Source organism: Schistocerca serialis, chromosome 2 (genome assembly GCF_023864345.2).
Source record: "Schistocerca serialis cubense isolate TAMUIC-IGC-003099 chromosome 2, iqSchSeri2.2, whole genome shotgun sequence".
Taxonomy (NCBI): Eukaryota; Metazoa; Arthropoda; class Insecta; order Orthoptera; family Acrididae; genus Schistocerca; species Schistocerca serialis.
In genome coordinates, this window is record NC_064639.1 from 439,608,284 (window position 1) to 439,628,431 (window position 20,148).

The window sequence follows — 20,148 nt, forward strand, 5'->3', positions numbered from 1 at the left end:
GCCCTTCTGGCCAGTAGGGTATTTTATATTTGACATATAGGTACTGCCTCTGTCTTTTATTGTTAGTCAGTACTTCCACTTTTATATAAAAACGCCTTTTCCTATAAATTTGTAACTATGTTATAGGCCCTTTTTATTATTTTGATTCTGATGAAGGCACTCTTAGAAGTGTTGAAACCTGGTCAATAAGATTTAAACAATTGTGACCGAGGGCTCATTTGTTTCAATTCTGATTTATAAACGGTCACTGAACCAAGCAACCATGTTTAAAACTTTTGACACCTTTTTTTTCTCTGCCAATTTCTGTTGCAACAATGCAGATTTTACTGTGGTACATCGTGGAATATTTCCGTCTCAGGAAGGAAAGGATGGAAGGAAGTTTGGTTCTAACGTCCCGTAGACATCGAAGTCATTAGAGACGAAACACAAGCTCGAATTGTGTGAAGGATCGGGAAGGAACTTGGCCGCGCTCTTTCAAAGAAACCATTACGGCATCTGCCAGGAGCGATTTAGGGAAATTATGGCCTCCCAAATGCGAGTCCAGAGAGTTGACCACTGCGCCACTTCGCTAGGTCCCGCTTCAGCTGCTATAGTTTCATGAAGTTCCGATAGGTGGCGATGCTATACGTAACATTCAAAATGGCGTATGCGACGGAAGTGCGTTCCAAGCAGAGAGCTGTCATTGAGTTGCTTATGGCGGAAAACCAGAGCATCACAAATATTCAAAGGCACATGCAGAATGTCTACGGAGACCTGGTAGTGAACAAAGGCACGTTGAGTCGTTGGGCGAGGCAGCTGTCATCATCGCAGCCTGTCTGATCTGCGCGCCGGCTGGCCGCACACCGCTGTAACTCCTACCATGTTGGAACGCATGGACAATCTCATTCGAGGTGATCGATGGATCAAATTCAAACTTTTCCATGATTACACAAGGCCTCACACAAGTCTGAGCACCCGAAAGGAGCACATTAGACTTCGCTGAACTGTTTCTCCTCATTCAGCCTACAACCCGGATCTCCCACCTTCAGACGTGCTCTGACGTCTAACAGTAGAGTGGTACCGAGTGGGCATATAGGCCCTCCCAGTACGGTAGCTTAAGGCCGTCGCACTGAACGGAGATTACACTGTTTTGTAGCCAAAAGAGTGGCGAATAATATAGTATATTATAGTGTACTGGAATCCTAAAGAAAAGTGAATAAAATCAACCTGTTCGAAAAAAAAGGTTGTGTTACTTGTTTAACCCCACTCTTATTTAGAACATGATAGCACACAAATGATTTGAACTGGAGAACTCTAAATGATATCTGAAGCCGAAAATTCAATGTAATGGGCTGTCTTTATGTACTGTTATCAGTAATCAGTGAGCGTATCGTATGATCTAAGGGGGTTTTAATTGTCGCCCCTGCTCCAACCTATCCTCCTCCTGGTATTCTCACGTCTCGCGTGATTGGTGTGTGGATCTACAAAGTACGACCAGTGGTTGTTGATGAACCATGGTGAAAACGTTGTTGACCAACCATGTTTGAAACGAGTTCAGTGGATTGCATGTCAGACAAACGGTCAGGCCTGATATGCAGTGGTACTCATCGGCTTTTGAAAAAGGTTGCATATTCTTTGTTGTATGTAATACGATACTGACCTGATGAAACAAAAAAAAGAGGCAGGAAACTGGGATCTTAAGCCAATGATGGGGCTGTTGCTCAGATTACCCTTAAAATGTTGGAATAAAGACCGCATCTTGCGTCCATTACTGTCCAGACCCATCACACTTTGTCCTATTGCATTTAACAATGCAACAAAACCAGTGCGCACGACCTCACCTCCTCATACTAGAACTTTAATTCGCATCGTATGTGACTAAAGTTTTGGGTGTCTAGGGGGGCCACATAGCTTAATGCTCGCTATAATTTACGCCCAACAGAAAACTAATAAATTCATCAAATCTCGGAACAATGATGCCTGTCGACGAGGTGAAGTGCCGAGATTTTTTCTGAAGTAAACAGTTTTCCAAAATTCACCCAATTTACTGTCTCCCAACACTGAATACTATGCATACAGCCACATAAGTGGTCTGGATGGATTTCAATTAATGCACAAATATTCAATTCTCTATCATATTGCCTTTTTACAACAAATATTCAATATCCAAACGTCAAACTTCGAAATCCAGCACTGTCGGCATAAAATCAAAGTTGCCATGAGCTCGAACGATTCAAAGTCCGGCTGCAGCCAGAATTTTTCTAAGTCAAACTACTGTGGAAGTCCTACACCGTACCAGAATATTGCAGGTTCGAATCCTGCCTCGGGCATGGATGTGTGTGATGTCCTTAGATTAGTTAGGTTTAAGTAGTTCTAAGGGGACTGATGACCTTAGATGTTAAGTCTCATAGTGCTCAGAGACATCTGGACCTTTTTTTTGTACCATAATACCTCCTACGCCGTAGCTGTTACATCAGTCATTTCTGAAGCTGTCTCATTTAAACGCATTGTACTTCGCGACAATCATTCTGAGAGGACCGTCCACGACCCTGTCCAGGAAAAGGCTGCCCCAACATGTGCTCCCGTTGGTTATTTAGAGCCCAGGCGACTGTTTTTCCCAGCCCTTTAAAGTTTTCAGTTTACACATTAAAGATACATGTCAGACGATGTGTCTTCCCAGCGTGCATACGATGTGTGCTCTTAAATCTTCTGCCATTAACACTCTTCCCACAATCTTTAAACACTAAATTTATTGGTAACGGCATAAGTATTCACGCAAAGAGAGCTTGCTTGAAATTAGTATCAAGTTATTACATTTTCACACGCTTAGACATGAGTAACTTTTAGGCAGCGTATATTAACAGGATCGGTGCACATATCTCCTATCAAGCTACAATGCAACACGTACTTGTTCCTATGACTGGTGATTTTAATCAACTGTTACACGGCCGCATTTAGTCGGCACGCTCACAAAGGGACCGATCGCGTGTTTCCAGTGCAGTCGGCCACCTTCCGCACTTCAAATTTGACAGGAATTTCTATTGGGATATCACTTTGCACAGATATGTGTTGGTTTCTGTCGTACTGCCACTTTACGGTTCGCATTGTGATACCTGTCCGCCATGACACGTGGCCTTCTCTTTACAGGCAGGTGAATAACGGTAGACTCTGACCGTGATCTCAGATTCTATATAGACGTACAGGTTGTTCGTTGTTACAGTGTTGTCTCGTGTCTAACTGCAGCATTTGCAGGATGATTATAATTAAATTTTCTCTAATTGAGCCTTTGTAGACAGAAGACTATTTACCGTATGGGTACCCAATGTTATAGAAATGATGATCTGACTGTGCGCTGCAGGATTTGCGTTATTACTAATGTTAGTGTTACAAGCTGCCGTCAGGTGCCGGCACTCATACGGCGACACAGGCAACAGTGCGCGTTGCAGCGGCAGACGGTCGCCTGGGTCTGGACAAGGTGAGCAGGGCCTTACTCGTAAAACTGTTTTATCAGGACAACAGCAGCAGTGCAGCCGCGCTTAGCGAGTACTGTTGCATTAAAGGAATATGGAGAGATCCTCTTTCCGCGCCGGGGTTGAAGAACATGATTCGGGAGTTCGAATTAACTGGCGATTTGTGAATACTTCTGGGGGAGGCCGACGGCTAATTGCGCTACAAATTGTTGAAGAAGTCCCTGTTGCCGTGGCTGAGAATGCTGGACGCAATGTGCGATCTTCAAGCAGTGCACGAGCTGTGTCACGACAGCTGATAGGGACCGATGATCTCAGCAGTTCGGCCCAATGGAAACTTACCACAAATTTCCAATTTCCACGACAGCTGAACGTGCCATGGTCCACCGTTCGAAAAGTGCTGCGAACAATAGTTGTGAAATGGTATCTCCAACGCGGTTACAGGTTGTCGTGGATTCAAACGGATTTCACACTGAGCAACGTTTGTAAACTGGAACATAAACACCGTACAAATTTACACCTGCCACGTGTAAAATATATTTTTTTCAGTGGGTTATTCATTATTTCTCTTCCGCACGTCCTTGAAAATGTTTCCACAAAGTTTCTTTGTCCTACGGTCAGTCGCTTTTCATGGGGCCCTCTAAAGTAGAGGAAGTTTTAATTACAACCATCCTGTACATCACTGCAATCCATTACCAGCGTTTGGCTGTTCAGGTAGGGTGTACTCACAGATCAGTCACTAACGCTGATAGTTATTGTATGTATGTTTTGCTGTTTGTGACATCCTCCGAGTTTGGATCTGTCTGGCCCTTTCAAATGGTTCAAATGGCTCTGAGCACTATGGGACTCAACTGCTGAGGTCATAAGTCCCCTAGGACTTAGAACTACTTAAACCTAACTAACCTAAGGACATCACACACATCCATGCCCGAGGCAGGATTCGAACCTGCGACCGTAGCGGTCGCGCGGTTCCAGAGTGTAGCGCCTAGAACCGCTTGTCCACACCGGCCGGCCTGGCCCTTTCATTTGGTCTGCTGAAATTTTCTCAAACGTCAATATATTTTGCTCATCCAACCGTCTAACGAATAAAAATGGACCATATAAAGCACATGTCGAGCTAGTCATAGACTTCATACTTTCACACTCATAAACGGATTTTCTGTTTGGATGTATTGTTCCAGAAATAAATTAAAAATAGTTTCCAATCCCTGGTTCCAACCAAGGTTTACAGGAGGCTTCGCTTGGTTGTAAGAAAACAACCGACAAAGGAAAACCCTTCCCAAATAGTCCCAACTGCGACGTGCATCATCCCACAACCAGTTTTACGGTATCTGTGTCGCATCTCGAACAGTCCGGTCATTGCTTTATGTTAGAGAATGAAATGTACTTAAAAAGAAAAAGATGACGAATAAGAGGAAACTTTAACGTGTTCGTCTGACTCCGTTCCAAGACTGTAGGACTGTCATACCCGCCGGCCGCTGTGGCCCAGCGGTTCTAGGCGTTTCAGTCCGGAACCGCGCTGCTGCTACGATCGCAGGTTCGAATTCTGCCTCGGGCATGGATGTGTGTGATGTCCTTAGGTTAGTTAGGTTTAAGTAGTTCTAAGTCTAGGGGACTGATGACCTCAGATGTTAAGTCCTATAGAGCTAAGAGCCATTTGAACCCTTTTTCTTTTTTTTTTTTTTTTTTGACTGTCATACTACGTAATAATCCTCTTCACGTAACGCTGGGGATCTGAGTTATAGTTGATTGTTGATAATACGTAACTACTTAGGGATGGCCTAATAGAGGAGTGCATGCAGCATGAGGACATCGCGCGTCGAGAGCAACCAGCTTGCTTCCTGGATTTACAACATCTCATACCTGTTCAGTCGGATCCAAGTCGAAGGATATCAGTCAAAAGGTCACTACCATCGACTTTCGTTCACCTTCATAGAGCATTTGCCCAATAATGGGTGACATTCCCGAATCGGGAATGGGGATCATGTACGCTGTGTATTGTTATAAGGGGTCACATCTCATATTGACGTTCTGTATGCTAGCGGCGGAAGCACGCCACCCGTAGCCAACTTCTGGTTTTGTAGTATACCTCTCTCATCTACATTACTGTGTCACGTCCTAATATTTTACCAGTGCACATATTATTGTATTGCGAAGATTTCTAAACTTATTTCCACGAGTGTGTGTTAGAAACAATAGTGTCATATGGTGTGTGACAGATTAAAGAAGCGTCGGAATTGTTCATTGGTAATGGTGGTATTTTCTGTTACAGACTTTATCGTGAAGAACGACGGGGAGCACATACGCGGCTCCGAGTGCGACCAGCAGATCCTGAGCAAGAAAGAGTCGACGGGTTACGTGTTCAGCCCCAACTACCCGTTCCCCTACGTGCCCAAGATCGTGTGCAGGTACTTCGTGTACGGCATGCAGGACGCCCAGCACCTGGAGCGCGTGCGCCTCGAGTTCGAGATGTTCGACGTCCCCAAGCGAGAGCGAGGAGGAGAGTGAGTACCCGCGCTGGCGTCTGGCGTGTTAAAGAGACAGGCTGTGTGGCGGAAACATCGGCACAGCGCGGCAAGCACACTCAGTTGCGGCCTGTCAACAATTTTCGGGCAAGTTAGAGAATTTATCACTGAAATACTGTAGACATGTACGGCCTGTGAACAATTCAGTTCTATCCTAAATTCAATGAAACTGACATTGACAAAATTGATCATGTGATCTATTTGAAATACACTTTTCCTTTCAATGTTTTGAATGAATTTAGTATCTATAATAACAGTTAACTAATTTTAATTCCGATGAGTTATCATCAGAACTAAAAATCCAGTACCTTGTTACCAAAGTAGCGTGTGAATTCTTCATCAAAGGCTCACTGCGGTATCTTAAAATTAAGTTTATATATGTAACAAATCCAGTCATGACATTTGTAAATAAGAGAGTGCCATCCGAAATTTGCAGTCTTCGTCTCTTACAGCTGCAATCTGATTTATGTACAAGTTTTACAAAACTTCGGCCGGCCGGAGTGGTCGAGCGGTTCTAGGCGTTACATTCTGGAACCGCGCGCCCGCTACGGTCACAGGTTCGAATCCTGCCTCGGGCATGGATCTGTGTGATGTCCTTTGGTTAGTTAGGTTTAAGTAGTTCTGTTCTAGGGGACTGATGACCTCAGAAGTTAAGTCCCATAATGCTCAGAGCCATTTGAACCATTACGAAACTTCGTAGAACAATGCAATGCACAACAGTGGATATTTAATTCTGTTGTGAATTTCTTCGTGTGTCATTACGTTCCACGTTTACACTTACGAGGATGGCCATAATGTTCGTACTGTCTCCATGAAAGAGGAAGTTTTTGTTGATGTTGTGGTCTTCAGTCCGAAGATTGATTTAATGCAAATAGTCTATCCTGTGGAAGCCTCTTCATGTCCCAAAGAATAGAAACCACATATACAATTCGGCCGTGGACTGTCAATGGTCCCTTCAGTGCGAATGCACAATAAGCTCGAACTCTTACAGGAATCGGCGAGATGCCGCGAGTAATGAGGATAGTGAGCAAGGGGCACTACATCCATAGCGTTTGGATAAGTTGAGAATTTGGGTCTGATGGGAGGCTTGCTAGGGTAGCCCGTGCAGGTACGATGACCACGGTGTCCGGATGGCGCACTGATCGGCGCATGTGTCTAGTAAGCAGATGTGGATTCGAAACCCAGTCTGGCAGAAATTTTCAACTTTTTTCATTGATTTAAATCAGTGCCCAAAATCCTTTGTCTTCAGGTCAGAGCTTACCTACATCTGAGTCGAGCTGCACTACATATAAGCTGCAGCATCACTTTCGTTCGGAAACTTCTTGATGTCCCCTTATATTTATCAGTCACTATCCCATGCATGCTAACAGGACAGTTGTGATAACACCTACTGGAAATGCTTACGCACTATGTTCATCTGTCTATGACTTTCTTCAGGAAGCTGCTCACGAAACTAATTGATATGTTATCTATTTTTTGTTTCCATAAGATTTGTAGGCCTTTAAAGTTAGAGAAGGTCCCATGCATACTGTGCACGAATAAAGCCACGCCACGCTGCTTGTACGAAGCCATGACTCTCCTATATCCCAGAAATAACGTCGTTTGTGTAAGACATTCGGACATGTCCGAAAGAACAGACACCTCCCATATAGACATGTATGCACAGTGAAGACTAATATGGTAATTTAGTGTAGAGCATTCTTCGGCTGACCTCGTCCGGGAGTTCGCGTGATACGATGAGCAGACGGGAATTTGGATTGAGGATGCAGACGTGCTTGGGTTGTTCGCGCAGTTACGTCTAACTTGCGAGCCAAGGTGGCGTAGACGGTTAAGGCTTCTGACAAGGAAACCTCCCCATCGCACCTCCCTCAGATTTAGTTATAAGTTGGCACAGTGGATAGGCCTCGAAAAACTGAACACAGATCAATCGAGAAAACAGGAAGAAGTTGTGTGGAACTATGAAAAAAAAAGCAAAATATACAAACTGAGTAGTCCATGAGCAAGACAGGCAACATTAAGGATAATCTGAGTTTAGGAGCGCCGTGGTCCCGTGGTTAGCGTGAGCATCTGCGGAACGAGAGGTACTTGGTTCAAGTCTACCCTCGAGTGAAAAGTTTAATTTTTTGTTTTCACATAATTATCAAAGTTCAGGCACTCACACATAATCAACTTCCCTCTCCAAAATTCCAGCACATGTTCAGATTTGCTTGCACATATGCAGGATTTGACGGTCTACACACGGAAAAATTTGAAAACGTTAAAAACATATGTTTTGACAAAGCATAGGGAAAACTGCGACTGTGAAACTGTTGCATTCATTTGTTGCAGTTTCTGTGACAAACTCTTATGTATTCATCACTTTTTGGGAGTGATTATCACATCCACAAGAAAACCTAAATCGGGCAAGGTAGAAGAATCTTTTTACCCAATGGCCAAGTGTACAAGTTACGTTGGTCGACAACATATTTCTGTCATGTGAAGCACATGCCGTCACCAGTGTCGTATAGAATATATCAGACGTGTTTTCCTGTGGAGGAATCGATTGACCTATGACCTTGTGATCAAATGTTTTCGGTTCCCATTGGAGAGGCACGTCCTTTCGTCTACTAATCGCACGGTTTTGCGGTGCGGTCGCGAAAATACAGACACTAAAGTTATTACAGTGAACAGAGACGTCAATGAACGAACGGACAGATCATAACTTTACGAAAATAAAGAATTAAAATTTTCACTTGAGGGAAAACTTGAACCAAGGACCTCTCGTTCTGCAGGTGCTCACACTAACCACGGGACCACGGCGCTCATGCGCTAAAATTATCCTTGATGTTGCTTATGTTGCACATGGACTTCTCAGTTTGTATATTTTGATTTTTTTTTTCATAGTTCCACACAACTTCTTCCTGTTTTCTCGATTGACCTGTGTTCAGTTTTTCAAGGCCTATCCACTGTGCCAACTTACAACTAAATCTGAGGGGGGTGCGGTAGGGAAGTTCCCTTGTGAGAAGTACTCGGAAAACCCGAGTTCGAATCCAGGTTTTGGCATAAATTTTCATTTGTCGATGATGAATTCTCTCACTGTCCGAATGCGGCAGAGATCGGTATTTCTCCTTTCTGAACAAGAGTACGAAGTTGTCGCCCAACGGGGAATTGGACAATGCGACATTCAGACTTAAATTTGCCTAACTGTATACAATGCCGTTCCTCTTCGATGGATCCAACTATGGAGACAGTGATATTATGCAATCACGACTGTACTGCGGCTCTACGGAGACTATCCGAGCAGGGTTCAATTAAATTTCGCCACGGATACGAGATCCTCGTTCTCCCTCGCTGACAGCTGTGCAGCACAGTCTGCGTTCGGCAGGGCAGCAGTGCGCACCGCGCTCGGCCGTCCACGCCGCTGCGCGCGCGGAGTGTTTTGTTTACTTCCTCGTCACAGCGCTTCTCAGTCGAACAAGCTCTAATGGCCAACTCTTACAGGAAGAACACTCTTAAGTTCACCTTCTCAAATGAATGCGCACGACCCAAAGCACTGGCCGTCGAACGCTTCCTACGCGAAGACGTGAAGATCCCCCGTGACGAACTCATCGGCATACACCTATCGATCATTAGCAGCGTCGTCTATGTTAAGATGACTTCCGACGCTGCCTGCAACGAGATTATTCAAAGGACGCGACATGGACTAAAATTTCGGCACTCCGACGGAAACGTCGGGCCTGTGGATGTCGACCATGCAGGACTTGGCCTTCGGACGATCCGTGTATTCGAACTGCCTTTCGAGGTGAATGAAGTCATCGCGGCGCTAAGCCCGTTCGGAAAAGTCCAGAGCCACGTAGCCGAGACATGGGCACAGTTTACGACGTATCTGGTGCTTAATGGTGTGAGACAAGTCCGAATCGAGCTCAAACGGCAAGTTCCATCGTACATTTCCATCGGCGGCTGCCGTGCGGTGGTCATTTACGACGGACAACCTCGAACATGTTCCGGTTGTGGCAAAGAAGGCCACGTCCGTAATGAATGCATGTAACGCCACATCACACAACTAAGGCCCGACGATACGAACACCGACAGAACCACGACCACCCTTCCAGTCACCTATGCGGCGACACTGCACGTCCAGCCCTCACAAGACGCCGTTCATGAGCGTCTCTCTGGTCCGATACACCCGGAGGCGTCCCAGCACCTTGATACCGGCGATGCCGCCCGTGAACATGTCCAACAGCCGGACACACCCACGCTAGAAGATCACAAAGATACCAATGAGAGTGTTCTGGAGAATGACGACCGCATCATAGCACCCGCGGCTTTTGTACCGGAACGACGTGAATCTCTTCCTTCCTCAGACACCGAAACTAATTGCCGAAGGCAGAAGTCGCCCAAACGACGAAAAAAACTCCGCAAGACATCAGAATCGACCATTGAGCCCCCTCCGCAGGACGAAGAGATGCCACATCACTACGACGGAGAACACGATAACACATTCTCCTCTGCCACGGAGACGCGTCATCCACAAGACGGTGAACCGTCCAACAGAGATCGTGCGCAAGCCCCGCGCCCAGAAGCCATGGAACATAGCACGCCTGTTGTCACCGACGCAATTGAGCCGACTCGGCCAGCGCTGCCACCTCTCGCCGATGTCGAACCTGTTGGACACTTTTCATGGGCGGATGACACGGATTTCCCACCTCCATCTGATGCGGAAATGAGATCTGTTTCTCCTTTAGACCAACACTAAAAAGGGGGAAGTTTCTACGGCGACTCCTGCGACTTCTATGGACTTTCAGCATCCACCACAACAATCTTCACGAGCTACGAACCTATCGACAGCACGGATCTCCCATCAGGCGTAACGAATAGCTAATATCAATACCAATAATATCGTCTCCCCCGCTAAACCAACTGCTCCGTGACACGCTAAGAGCAGCGGACATCGACATCGCCCTGTTTCAAGAACTGAGGACAGCGACTTGGACTGGGTGTTATGGATATGAGACGTACGCCGCCCCTGCAGCTATGGAACACATAGGCGCAGCCATCCTCCTCCGAGAAGGAATTGCAGTTTCCGATGCCGCATACCTCCCAACAGCGCGAGGGGTGGCCATAACAGTTGAAGGACTCAAAATCATAAATCTCTACGCCCCATCGGGCACTGATAAACGGAGGGATCGCTCCCAGTTTTACGCAGAAGATATCACGCCTTTATTCCTCGGCCGATACGATCATCTCATCGAAGGTGGAGAATTCAACTGTGTTCTCGAGCGCACAGACCAATACCCCTATTTCACCACATGTCCGGAAATTCGTTTCCTCATCCGCCGCCTTCGTCTCCTCGACACTTGGCGAGTGGTACACGGCGACCGCCCGGGGTATACACACATCACAAGCCACTCCGCCAGCCGACTTGATAGAACATACATCTCTAACGCTCTAAAATCAGTTCTCCTCGACGCGGAACGTTGGCCGTCTGCCTTTTCGGATCATGACATCTACATCTGTACCATGAACCTACGTCGACAATCTATATGGCGCAGTGCAGGACCTTGGAAACTCAATGTCGCGCTACTGCGGGACCCTGAATGTCGACAACAGGTCACCGACACGTGGCACACCTGTGTTCAACGCATTATGCGTTACGACACCACACTGCAGTGGTGGTTGCTGTGCGCCAAACCGGCCATCCGACGCACATTGACACACTATGGCAGAGCCAAAGCCAGGTGGAATCACCATACAACTGATTTCTACTATAGCGCTCTACGTGAACTCATGGATCGTCCTCCATCCCCGGATCGTCTAAAAGAAGCTCAACGCATCAAGGCAAAAATTTTATCCTTGACCAGATGCCGTTTAGAGGGAGCCATTGTACGAGCACGCAGCCAAGATAGGATTAACGGTGAAGAACCTTCTATGCATTATATTGTTCAAAATGTTCGTCGACGCCGACAGGCTTTAATGACAACTTTAGACTTACCTGATGCACGACGGCTGACTTCGCAAGCTACCATTGCGGATGTATTCACAACGCACTATAGACTTTTCTATCAACAAGTACCTGACGGTGCAGAGGCCATTGCTGAGGGTGCCCAGGAGACACTTGGTACTCTAAACGCAGCAGCTGCAACCCTCCTGGCTGCTGAAGTGACCACCGACGACGTCCAAGGCGCTGTGGCCAAAGGGTCTCTGAATCGATTTCCAAGATTTGATGATGCCACGATGGAGAGACATGTACTGGGAACTTTTGTCCGGCGCGGCGAACCCGCCACCAATGTTCATGGAAGGATTACTTGTACCAGTCCCGATACCCGCAGGAGGAACACAACTCGACAGTTATCGGCCGATCACGTTACTCAATTCCGACTTCAAGATTTTCACACGCCTTCTAGCAGTGCGACTCAAACATGTCTTACGGGACATTGTTTCCCACGAACAAACATCCCTAGGCGGCGATCGTAATATACAGACAGCCCTCAGTGAATATCGAGATGTGATCGCTGTGGCAACACACTCGCGACTGCCAGGCGCTTTAATCTCCATCGACTTCAAACAAGCGTTTGACCGCGTCAATCATGCATTCCTCAACGCAGTCATGGACCGAATGGCAATTCCCCCTACGTTCACGCAAGTGATTATGCGGTTCCTTCGTGGAGCAACGTCCAAACTTCTCGTCAACGGCAGACTTACAGAACCTATATGGATTGAACTCTCAGTGCGGCAGGGTTGCCTTTTGCCGACGGTGCTTTATGTCATTGCGATGGAACCACTCATTTGCGGATTACGGCGACGTTTGACAGGTATTCCACTCCGGGATCATAAGTTCCGCTGCCGAGCTTACGCGGACGACTTGGCCCTCGTCGTACGTTCAGCGACTGACGTACAAGCTGCGATGCAGTGGATTACCCGTTACAGTGCAGGGGCAGGGAGCGCTATGAACGTGGCAAAATCATGCGCCATGAAGATCGGCCGCGGCCTTCCCGCAGACAGCGTAGTCCCATTTCAACTGGTGGACACCCTTCGTTGTCTCGGATTAGTGTACACGCGAGACATTCGCCGCACCTCGGCGATCAATTTTCGGGCGCTGCTGCAACGCATCCGGGCCAACATACAAAATTACATACTACGCCCGCTGAATATGTGCCAGAGAGTCACATTCGTCAATACCCATCTGGCAGCCCGGATACCCCATACAGCGCAGATTCTGCCCATCACTGCGACAATGGCGGCCAGATTACAGGCGGCTTTCGGCTATTTCATTTGTTCTGGACACATCTTCAAAGTCCAGTATGAAGCTCTCACCTTAACCAAGCGGGATGGTGGCCTCGATCTGGTTAATGTGAGAGCCAGGACTACGGCACTTTACACCAATACTATGCTCCGGTTATGGAAAAGCCAAAATGCTAGTTTTACTGGAATGTTGACCACCGAGCTCGCACCTGTTTCGAGACGCCCACCGACTTCTTTGGCACACATCCCACCTCCGATGTCACATATCGGCCGTTTCTTTTTGGAGGACAGCTACATATGCACCGAGCTCCCCAGGACCAGGAAGACGACCACCCGCGACATCTACCGCCTTCTCCGAAAATCTCCACCCCGCAACCCCGTCGAAACACGTAACCCCCAGTTTTCATGGCCTACAGTTAGGAAAACGATCCATCAACCATACCACACCACTGATACCACCTCTATGTGGTACCTTCTCGTCAACGGCAAGTATACTACAAGACAGAAACTGCATCGCATCGCACTGGTGGACTCACCCCTGTGCCTCAAGTGCAATGTCGAAGATACAGATTTACATCGTTTTGAGTGTGGGCCAGCAGCAGCTGTCTGCACCCTCGTACAGAAGATTGTGGCTTTCTACCTCCGAGTACCACCACATCACGTTTCTCCCACCATGATGATATATCCCGACACGACCTACTTTCCATCGGCTAAGTGGCACGCCATCACACGGATCAGTGGCATGGCTGTCAACTACCTCTTCCGGGACGACATCGTCGATCCGGCGGACTTTTGGACACGCCTCCAAGTACATCACCACACCCTTCGCCGGCATCGACACTATCGGGCCACTTTCACGAACTGTTTACAGAGTATTTTCACCAACCCGCCTCAAAGCTGGAATCTCAACGAACCGTGCCAGCCAAGACTGGACGATCCCACGTTCGCCTTCAATGGACAATGATAGAAAGCATTTTGTTCTGATGGCGCGCCAAAGTGGAGCATGGCGCGGAAAGTATTCCTATTTTATTTCACTTCTCTTTTCTCATTACACATGTTTATCCTTTTCACACATAGGTCTCTATCTGCAGCCTATTTGTTTTCTTTCTCCTGTGCTCCCCCCAAAAAAAATGCTGCTGATGGTGAGACTGTACTGTATACTTATTTATGTTAACAAAAAATAAATAAAAATAAAAAAGAAGGCCGTTGCGGAAATATAGTTACCTTTTATGTTTTACGTTTTCAAAAGATATTGTGTTATTTTATGAAGAACGTTGTCTTTTATTTTCATACACAAGAGGTTTTTATTTGTTTTCTTCTTACCTGCAAAAAAATTAAAAACAAACAAAAAAAAGTGATCAGCGTGACAAAAAAAAGTTTGGTAGAAAAAAAAGTCTGGAACCGCGCGACCGGTACAAAAAAAAAAGTTGGTAGAGCACTTGCGTAAAAAAAAAAAAAAAAAAGGTGGCGTAGACGGTTAAGGCTTCTGACAAGTGCTCGGAAGACCCGAGTTCGAATCCAGGTTTTGGCATAAATTTTCATTTGTCGATGAGAATTCTCTCACTGTCCGAATGCGGCAGAGATCGGTATTTCTCCTTTCTGAACAAGAGTACGAAGTTGTCGCCCAACGGGGAATTGGACAACGCGACATTCAGACTTAAATTTGCCTGTGTACCATGCCGTTCCTCTTTGATGGATCCAACTATGGAGACAGTGATATTATGCAATCACGGCTGTACTGCGGCTCTACGGAGACCATCCGAGCAAGGTTGAATTAAATTTCGCCACGGATACGAGATCCTCGTTCTCCCTCGCCAACAGCTGTGCAGCATCAGTCGGTAGGCAAAACTAGATTTCATTCCAGAACATAGTAAGGTCCGCAGCCGTTAGTTCCAATATTGAATCTGGATCAAGGGGGTATATTATGTTGCGAAATGCGTCGCTCAGGCTTCCGAGAACGCACACACATTTTAACACATGTACACTATTCATGAAATACTTCTGGGGTATCATAAATTGCTGAAATTCTAGTAGAGCCTCAAGTATTATCAATACATGTACAGTCGTGCCTCTGGTACCATTGGCATTCTTTGAGCACGAGGTCAAACATTTTGTCATTCTCACCCCAGCCATCTTAAACCAACCAGTTGCACTTCCGTAGTCATGGTTACTACATTACGCCCTCTATCTATCTAAATGCGGCATGATAATTTTCCAAAAGAGCAGATATTTGGTCCATTCAAGGATGGTAGTGATTTATACTCCAGCAGTGATGTAGCGTTATACAGTCTTCGATCAGGTAAATGTTTAATGCTGGAAATAAGCGTGCTGTATGCTGCAAGCCATGCGATATTTTTGCGAGGGGAAGGCGGGATGGAGAGCCATCAGTCTCCTGATTACCTTTCAGCCCGCCGCAGTTGCCTCTCCTGTACCAACCTCTACCGCCCTGACTAGCGTCTATTTCCAACACCATCAATCATTTCTTGGAAATAATCCAATCTCTACCTTCCCCTACATTTTTCTCTCTACGACACTAGTCTCTGATGTCTAAACATGTGTACTTCATTCCTTCCCATTCTTCTATTTATTGATATCCATGTATTCCTTTCGTCGTCGATTTTATATAGCAATTTCTCCTTTATTATCAATCCTATACATTTTCAGTATCAACCAGTATCACATCTCAAATGCTTTGAATCTACTCCTTTTTCGTTTTCCGAAAGTGAATGATACAATTCCATACACTCCTGTACCCTAGATGTATATTCTCAGAAATTTAGTCCTCGAATTTTGGCCAGCAATGTCCTCTTTTACAGTGCTAGTCTGCTCTTTATGTAGTCGTTGTGTCGCATGTCATGCGTCATTTCGCATGCAAGGCAGCAGAATTCCTTCACTTCATCTACTACCTGGTCTCCAGCTCTGATGATAATCTTATTTCTGCTCCTCAGTAATTCGTGCTTTCTTTGGTTTGCTCTCAATTCATATACTGTGCTGAGTGGACTGTCCATTCCATTCAACAGTTCCTGTAATTCATCTTTTGACAGAGGACAGCTATCATCAGAGAATCTTATCACTGCTATCTTTTCACCATGAAATTTAATCACACTTCTGAAACATTTTTTTATTTCTTAGTATATTGACTGAATAGTAAAGGAAAAAAACTGCTTCCTTCCCACACGCCTAACTAATCGAACAACATTTCTTCTTGGTCTTCCGTTCTTATTCTCGCCCTGGATTCCCTTCAATTTGTATTATTGAACACCTAACCCGGCTCGTGGTGCGCACTGCCAGTTGAAGTTGGTTATCTAAAGGTGCCAGAGGCAACAAAAGTCTTATTCTCATTATTTCATACAATTACTAAACCTGAAGTGCTGCCACCATTTACTCACTAAAAACCATAACCTTACGTTCACACAGCAAGACAAGTGATGCTGTTAGAAACTATGGATGTCTTGAGGTGCGTAACTAACGGCACTCAAATTATGCGGAATATAAAGGCCGAATCATCCAAAACCTGCACCGCAAATACTGAGGTAACGAAAACTGCTATTGATGTGCGATTTTCACAGAATTAATTGGTAGTCAGGGGCTCGTATTGTTAGCCAATCATAGATTGTAATAATACTTAGAAAGTGTACTTTTGTAAACACATTTTTAAATGAAACTGTGCCTGTTGACATTAACAAACTAAAATTAGGGTAAATTAGAATGTCAGCAGTGTTTCTTGCAGGATTCTAGGGCGAGTCGTTTACGAGGTATCGTATTTAGAAAAGTTTCCACACCGACACCTGCGTAGTTGCTAGGTACGATGTTGTTTGTGTTTGTTTACAGCGTACTTGTGTGTTCCTTGAGTGCATTGCGAGTTGCCAGTCAATTAATTTGTGACAGTCCAAGCAGTAGGAAATGAGTGAACAATGGGATTTACCGATGTAGGAGAAACCGGTATGGTCATGGTGTATGTACAGTGCCGGTATGGTCATGGTGTATGTACAGTGTAGGAAGAATGCAGTTCTTTCTTGTATGGCGTATGCGGCAGGATTTCCCAATAACCGTCAACCTTCTCGACAACTATGTATCAACTTCTTCAATCAGTTACGTGAAACTGATAGTGTGACACACAGGTAACTTAACAGAAGGAAACAAGTGACGAGAAAAGAGAGGGAAATTAATATTCTTGCCGCTATTCCGCACTTCCCTCCCGTGCAACCACACAAGGAAATGGTAAATAAATGTAAATGTCGTGTGACTAGGGCCACCATCGGGTAGACCGTTCGCCGGACACAAGTCTTTCGATTTGACGCCACTTCGACGACTTGCGCGTCAATGGAGACGAAATGATGATGATTAGAACAACACAACACCCAATCCCTGAGCGGAGAAAATCTCCGACCCAGCCGGCAGTGGAACCCGGGCCCTTAGGAATAACAGTCTGTCGCGCTGATCACTCAGCTACCGGGGGCGGCCAAGGAAGTGGTATTAGTCAGGCAAATGTCCAACGCATTCTCCATCGGCACAGGTACCATCCCTATCAGATCTCTCTGCATCAAAAGCTGCATGGAAACGATTATGAGAATTGTGTTAACTTCTGAATTCCTCTACAGGATACACCATACGTATTGGGTATCTTGTTTACTGATGAAGCTACATTTAGCTATCATAGACAGGTAAACCGCCGAAAAATGCACTAGTAGCCTGTTGACAATTCCCATTGTTTTCGTCGGGTGAAACGTCAGCGTCCATTGAGATTAAACGTGTGGTGTGGGATAGTGAACCATCAGGTCACAGGCCCGTGTTTCATAGACGGAACACTGAACACGTGGAAGTATCGCAGCCTCTTAATCGACCATCATCCATGCTAGAAGACGTTCCCTTGCAGACTAGGAGGAACCTGTGGTACCAACATGATGGCTCTCTAGCCCATAGTGCACGAAGCAGTACAACTTGTCTTCACGAATTGTCTCCATATCGTTGCAATGGACGCAGAGGACCTATACCTCGGCCAGCCCGTTCTCCGGGTTTGACGCATGTATACTTTTTTCTGTGGGTAAAGCTGAAAGACGCTGTCTACAAATGGTTCAAATGGCTCTGAGCACTATGGGACTTAACATATGAGGTCATCAGCCCCCTATAACTTACAACTACATAAACCTAACACGGACATCACACACATCCATGCCCGAAGCAGGATTCTAGCCTGCGACCGTAGCGGTCGCGCGTTTCCAGACTGAAGCGCCTAGAACCGCTCGGTCACACCGGCCGGCCACTGTCTACAAGGACATACTAACTACATCCGATGGTATGTAACGACTTATTAATGCAAGCTGCTCGGGCATCTGCGTTGAAATGCTAGCACATATGAAGCAGTCATCCCATACCAGACTGGAAGCGTGTATTGCCGCTGCCGGTGGTTATTCTGAACATAGCCTGTTGTGGTGAATCGTCTAGTTACTGATCGGAATTCACATAACTAGTGTATGCACTTGTGTTCTCATTCAGTGTATTCTGCCACCGGTACTGTACAATTGCTGGTTTGCTAATGTCAGTAGGCATTGATCCATTTACAAAAGTGTATGTTTGCATAAAGAATACACTTTCTAAGGGTCATTCAATCTGTTTATTGGTTAACAATACGAGCCACTGACTACCAACTCATTCTGCGTAAACTGCACATCAATGGCACTTACCGCTGCCGCAATATTTGCGGTACAAATTTTAGGTGATTCACTCAAACATCCAGTATTTGAGAATAAGAGCACTTGACGACATTCAACAAACTTCACTAATTTCAAACCTTTACGAAGCTTTTTTCGCTGCCACCCCGCACAAAATAATTATGCGACAAAAGTTTATCGTTTGCTACATTGTAGTTCTTCATACAGTGAAACTGCAACGTCAGGCGCTGCGTTTTAATTCAGTACTTCTTTACTATCAACTCTGTTCGCAAGATATTTTTCGGTAAGTATCATCATATACCACTGAATCTATGTGCAAAATTATGTCATTGTGCGTCACATAAATTCATGTGTTATGACGTCGTAAACATTGAGATGGATGAACACTAGCTTTTATCTAAAACATTCCGAAAATTACCGAGACTATACTCATCCAATGTTTGATAGTGACAGCATTTGGCGTCATCCCACAAACTTAAAACGTAATTTCAAAGCGTTTCTAAATTATCTCTCACTTCAGTGCTTAACGTCAAGTATTTAGCACTTTAACCAATTTGTAAAGTAACCAGACGTTTGAAGCTGTTTGTACAAGGGAGTTGGATTCTATACTGAACTGGGGTGGTGGCTTTACTGGCATTGTATAGACAAGGGACGTTCAATACGTAAAGCAACAGTTTTTCTTCTTGTCCGATTTCGATTGAAAAGAAATGCGGAATTGTTGTGGTACATCATGGAATATTTCCGCCTCAGCCCTCACAGTTCAATGAAGTTCTCATACGTGGCGGTGCCATACGTAGCCTTCAAAATGGCGTCTGAAACGAAGATGCGTTGCAAGAAGAGAGCTGACACGGAGTTTCTTTTGGCGGAAAACCAGGGCATCGCAGATACTGACTGACGCTTGCAGAACGTCTACTGAGACCTGGCAGTGAACAAAAGAATTGTGAGTCGTTGGCGCGGCATGTGTCATTATCGCAACAGGGACGCACAAACCTGTCTGATATCGCGCGTGCCGACCAGCCGCACACACCTATGACTACCGATATGTTAGACCGCCCGGTTAGCCGAGCGGTCTAACGCACGGCTTTCCGGAGGGGGAAGGAGCGCCTGGTCCCCGACAGGAATCCACCCGGCGAACTTGTGTCGAGGTCCGGTGAGCTGGCCAGTCTGTGGATGGTTTTTAGGTGGTTTTCCATCTGCCTCTGCGAATGAGGGCTGGTTCCCCTTATTCCGCCTCAGCTACACTATGTCGGCGATTGCTGCGCAAACAAGTTCTCCACGTACGCG

General features: G+C 45.9%; 1 protein-coding gene across 1 annotated transcript in view; it reads left to right on the top strand.

The window, feature by feature from the left end:
• Positions 1-20,148, top strand: part of LOC126456044 (tolloid-like protein 1) — a 1,300,043-nt gene that overhangs the window by 1,166,632 nt on the left and 113,263 nt on the right. Inside the window, exon 9 of the mRNA XM_050091798.1 lies at positions 5,719-5,950. Coding sequence (XP_049947755.1) covers positions 5,719-5,950 — 232 coding nt within the window. The remainder of the gene's footprint in view (positions 1-5,718; positions 5,951-20,148) is intronic.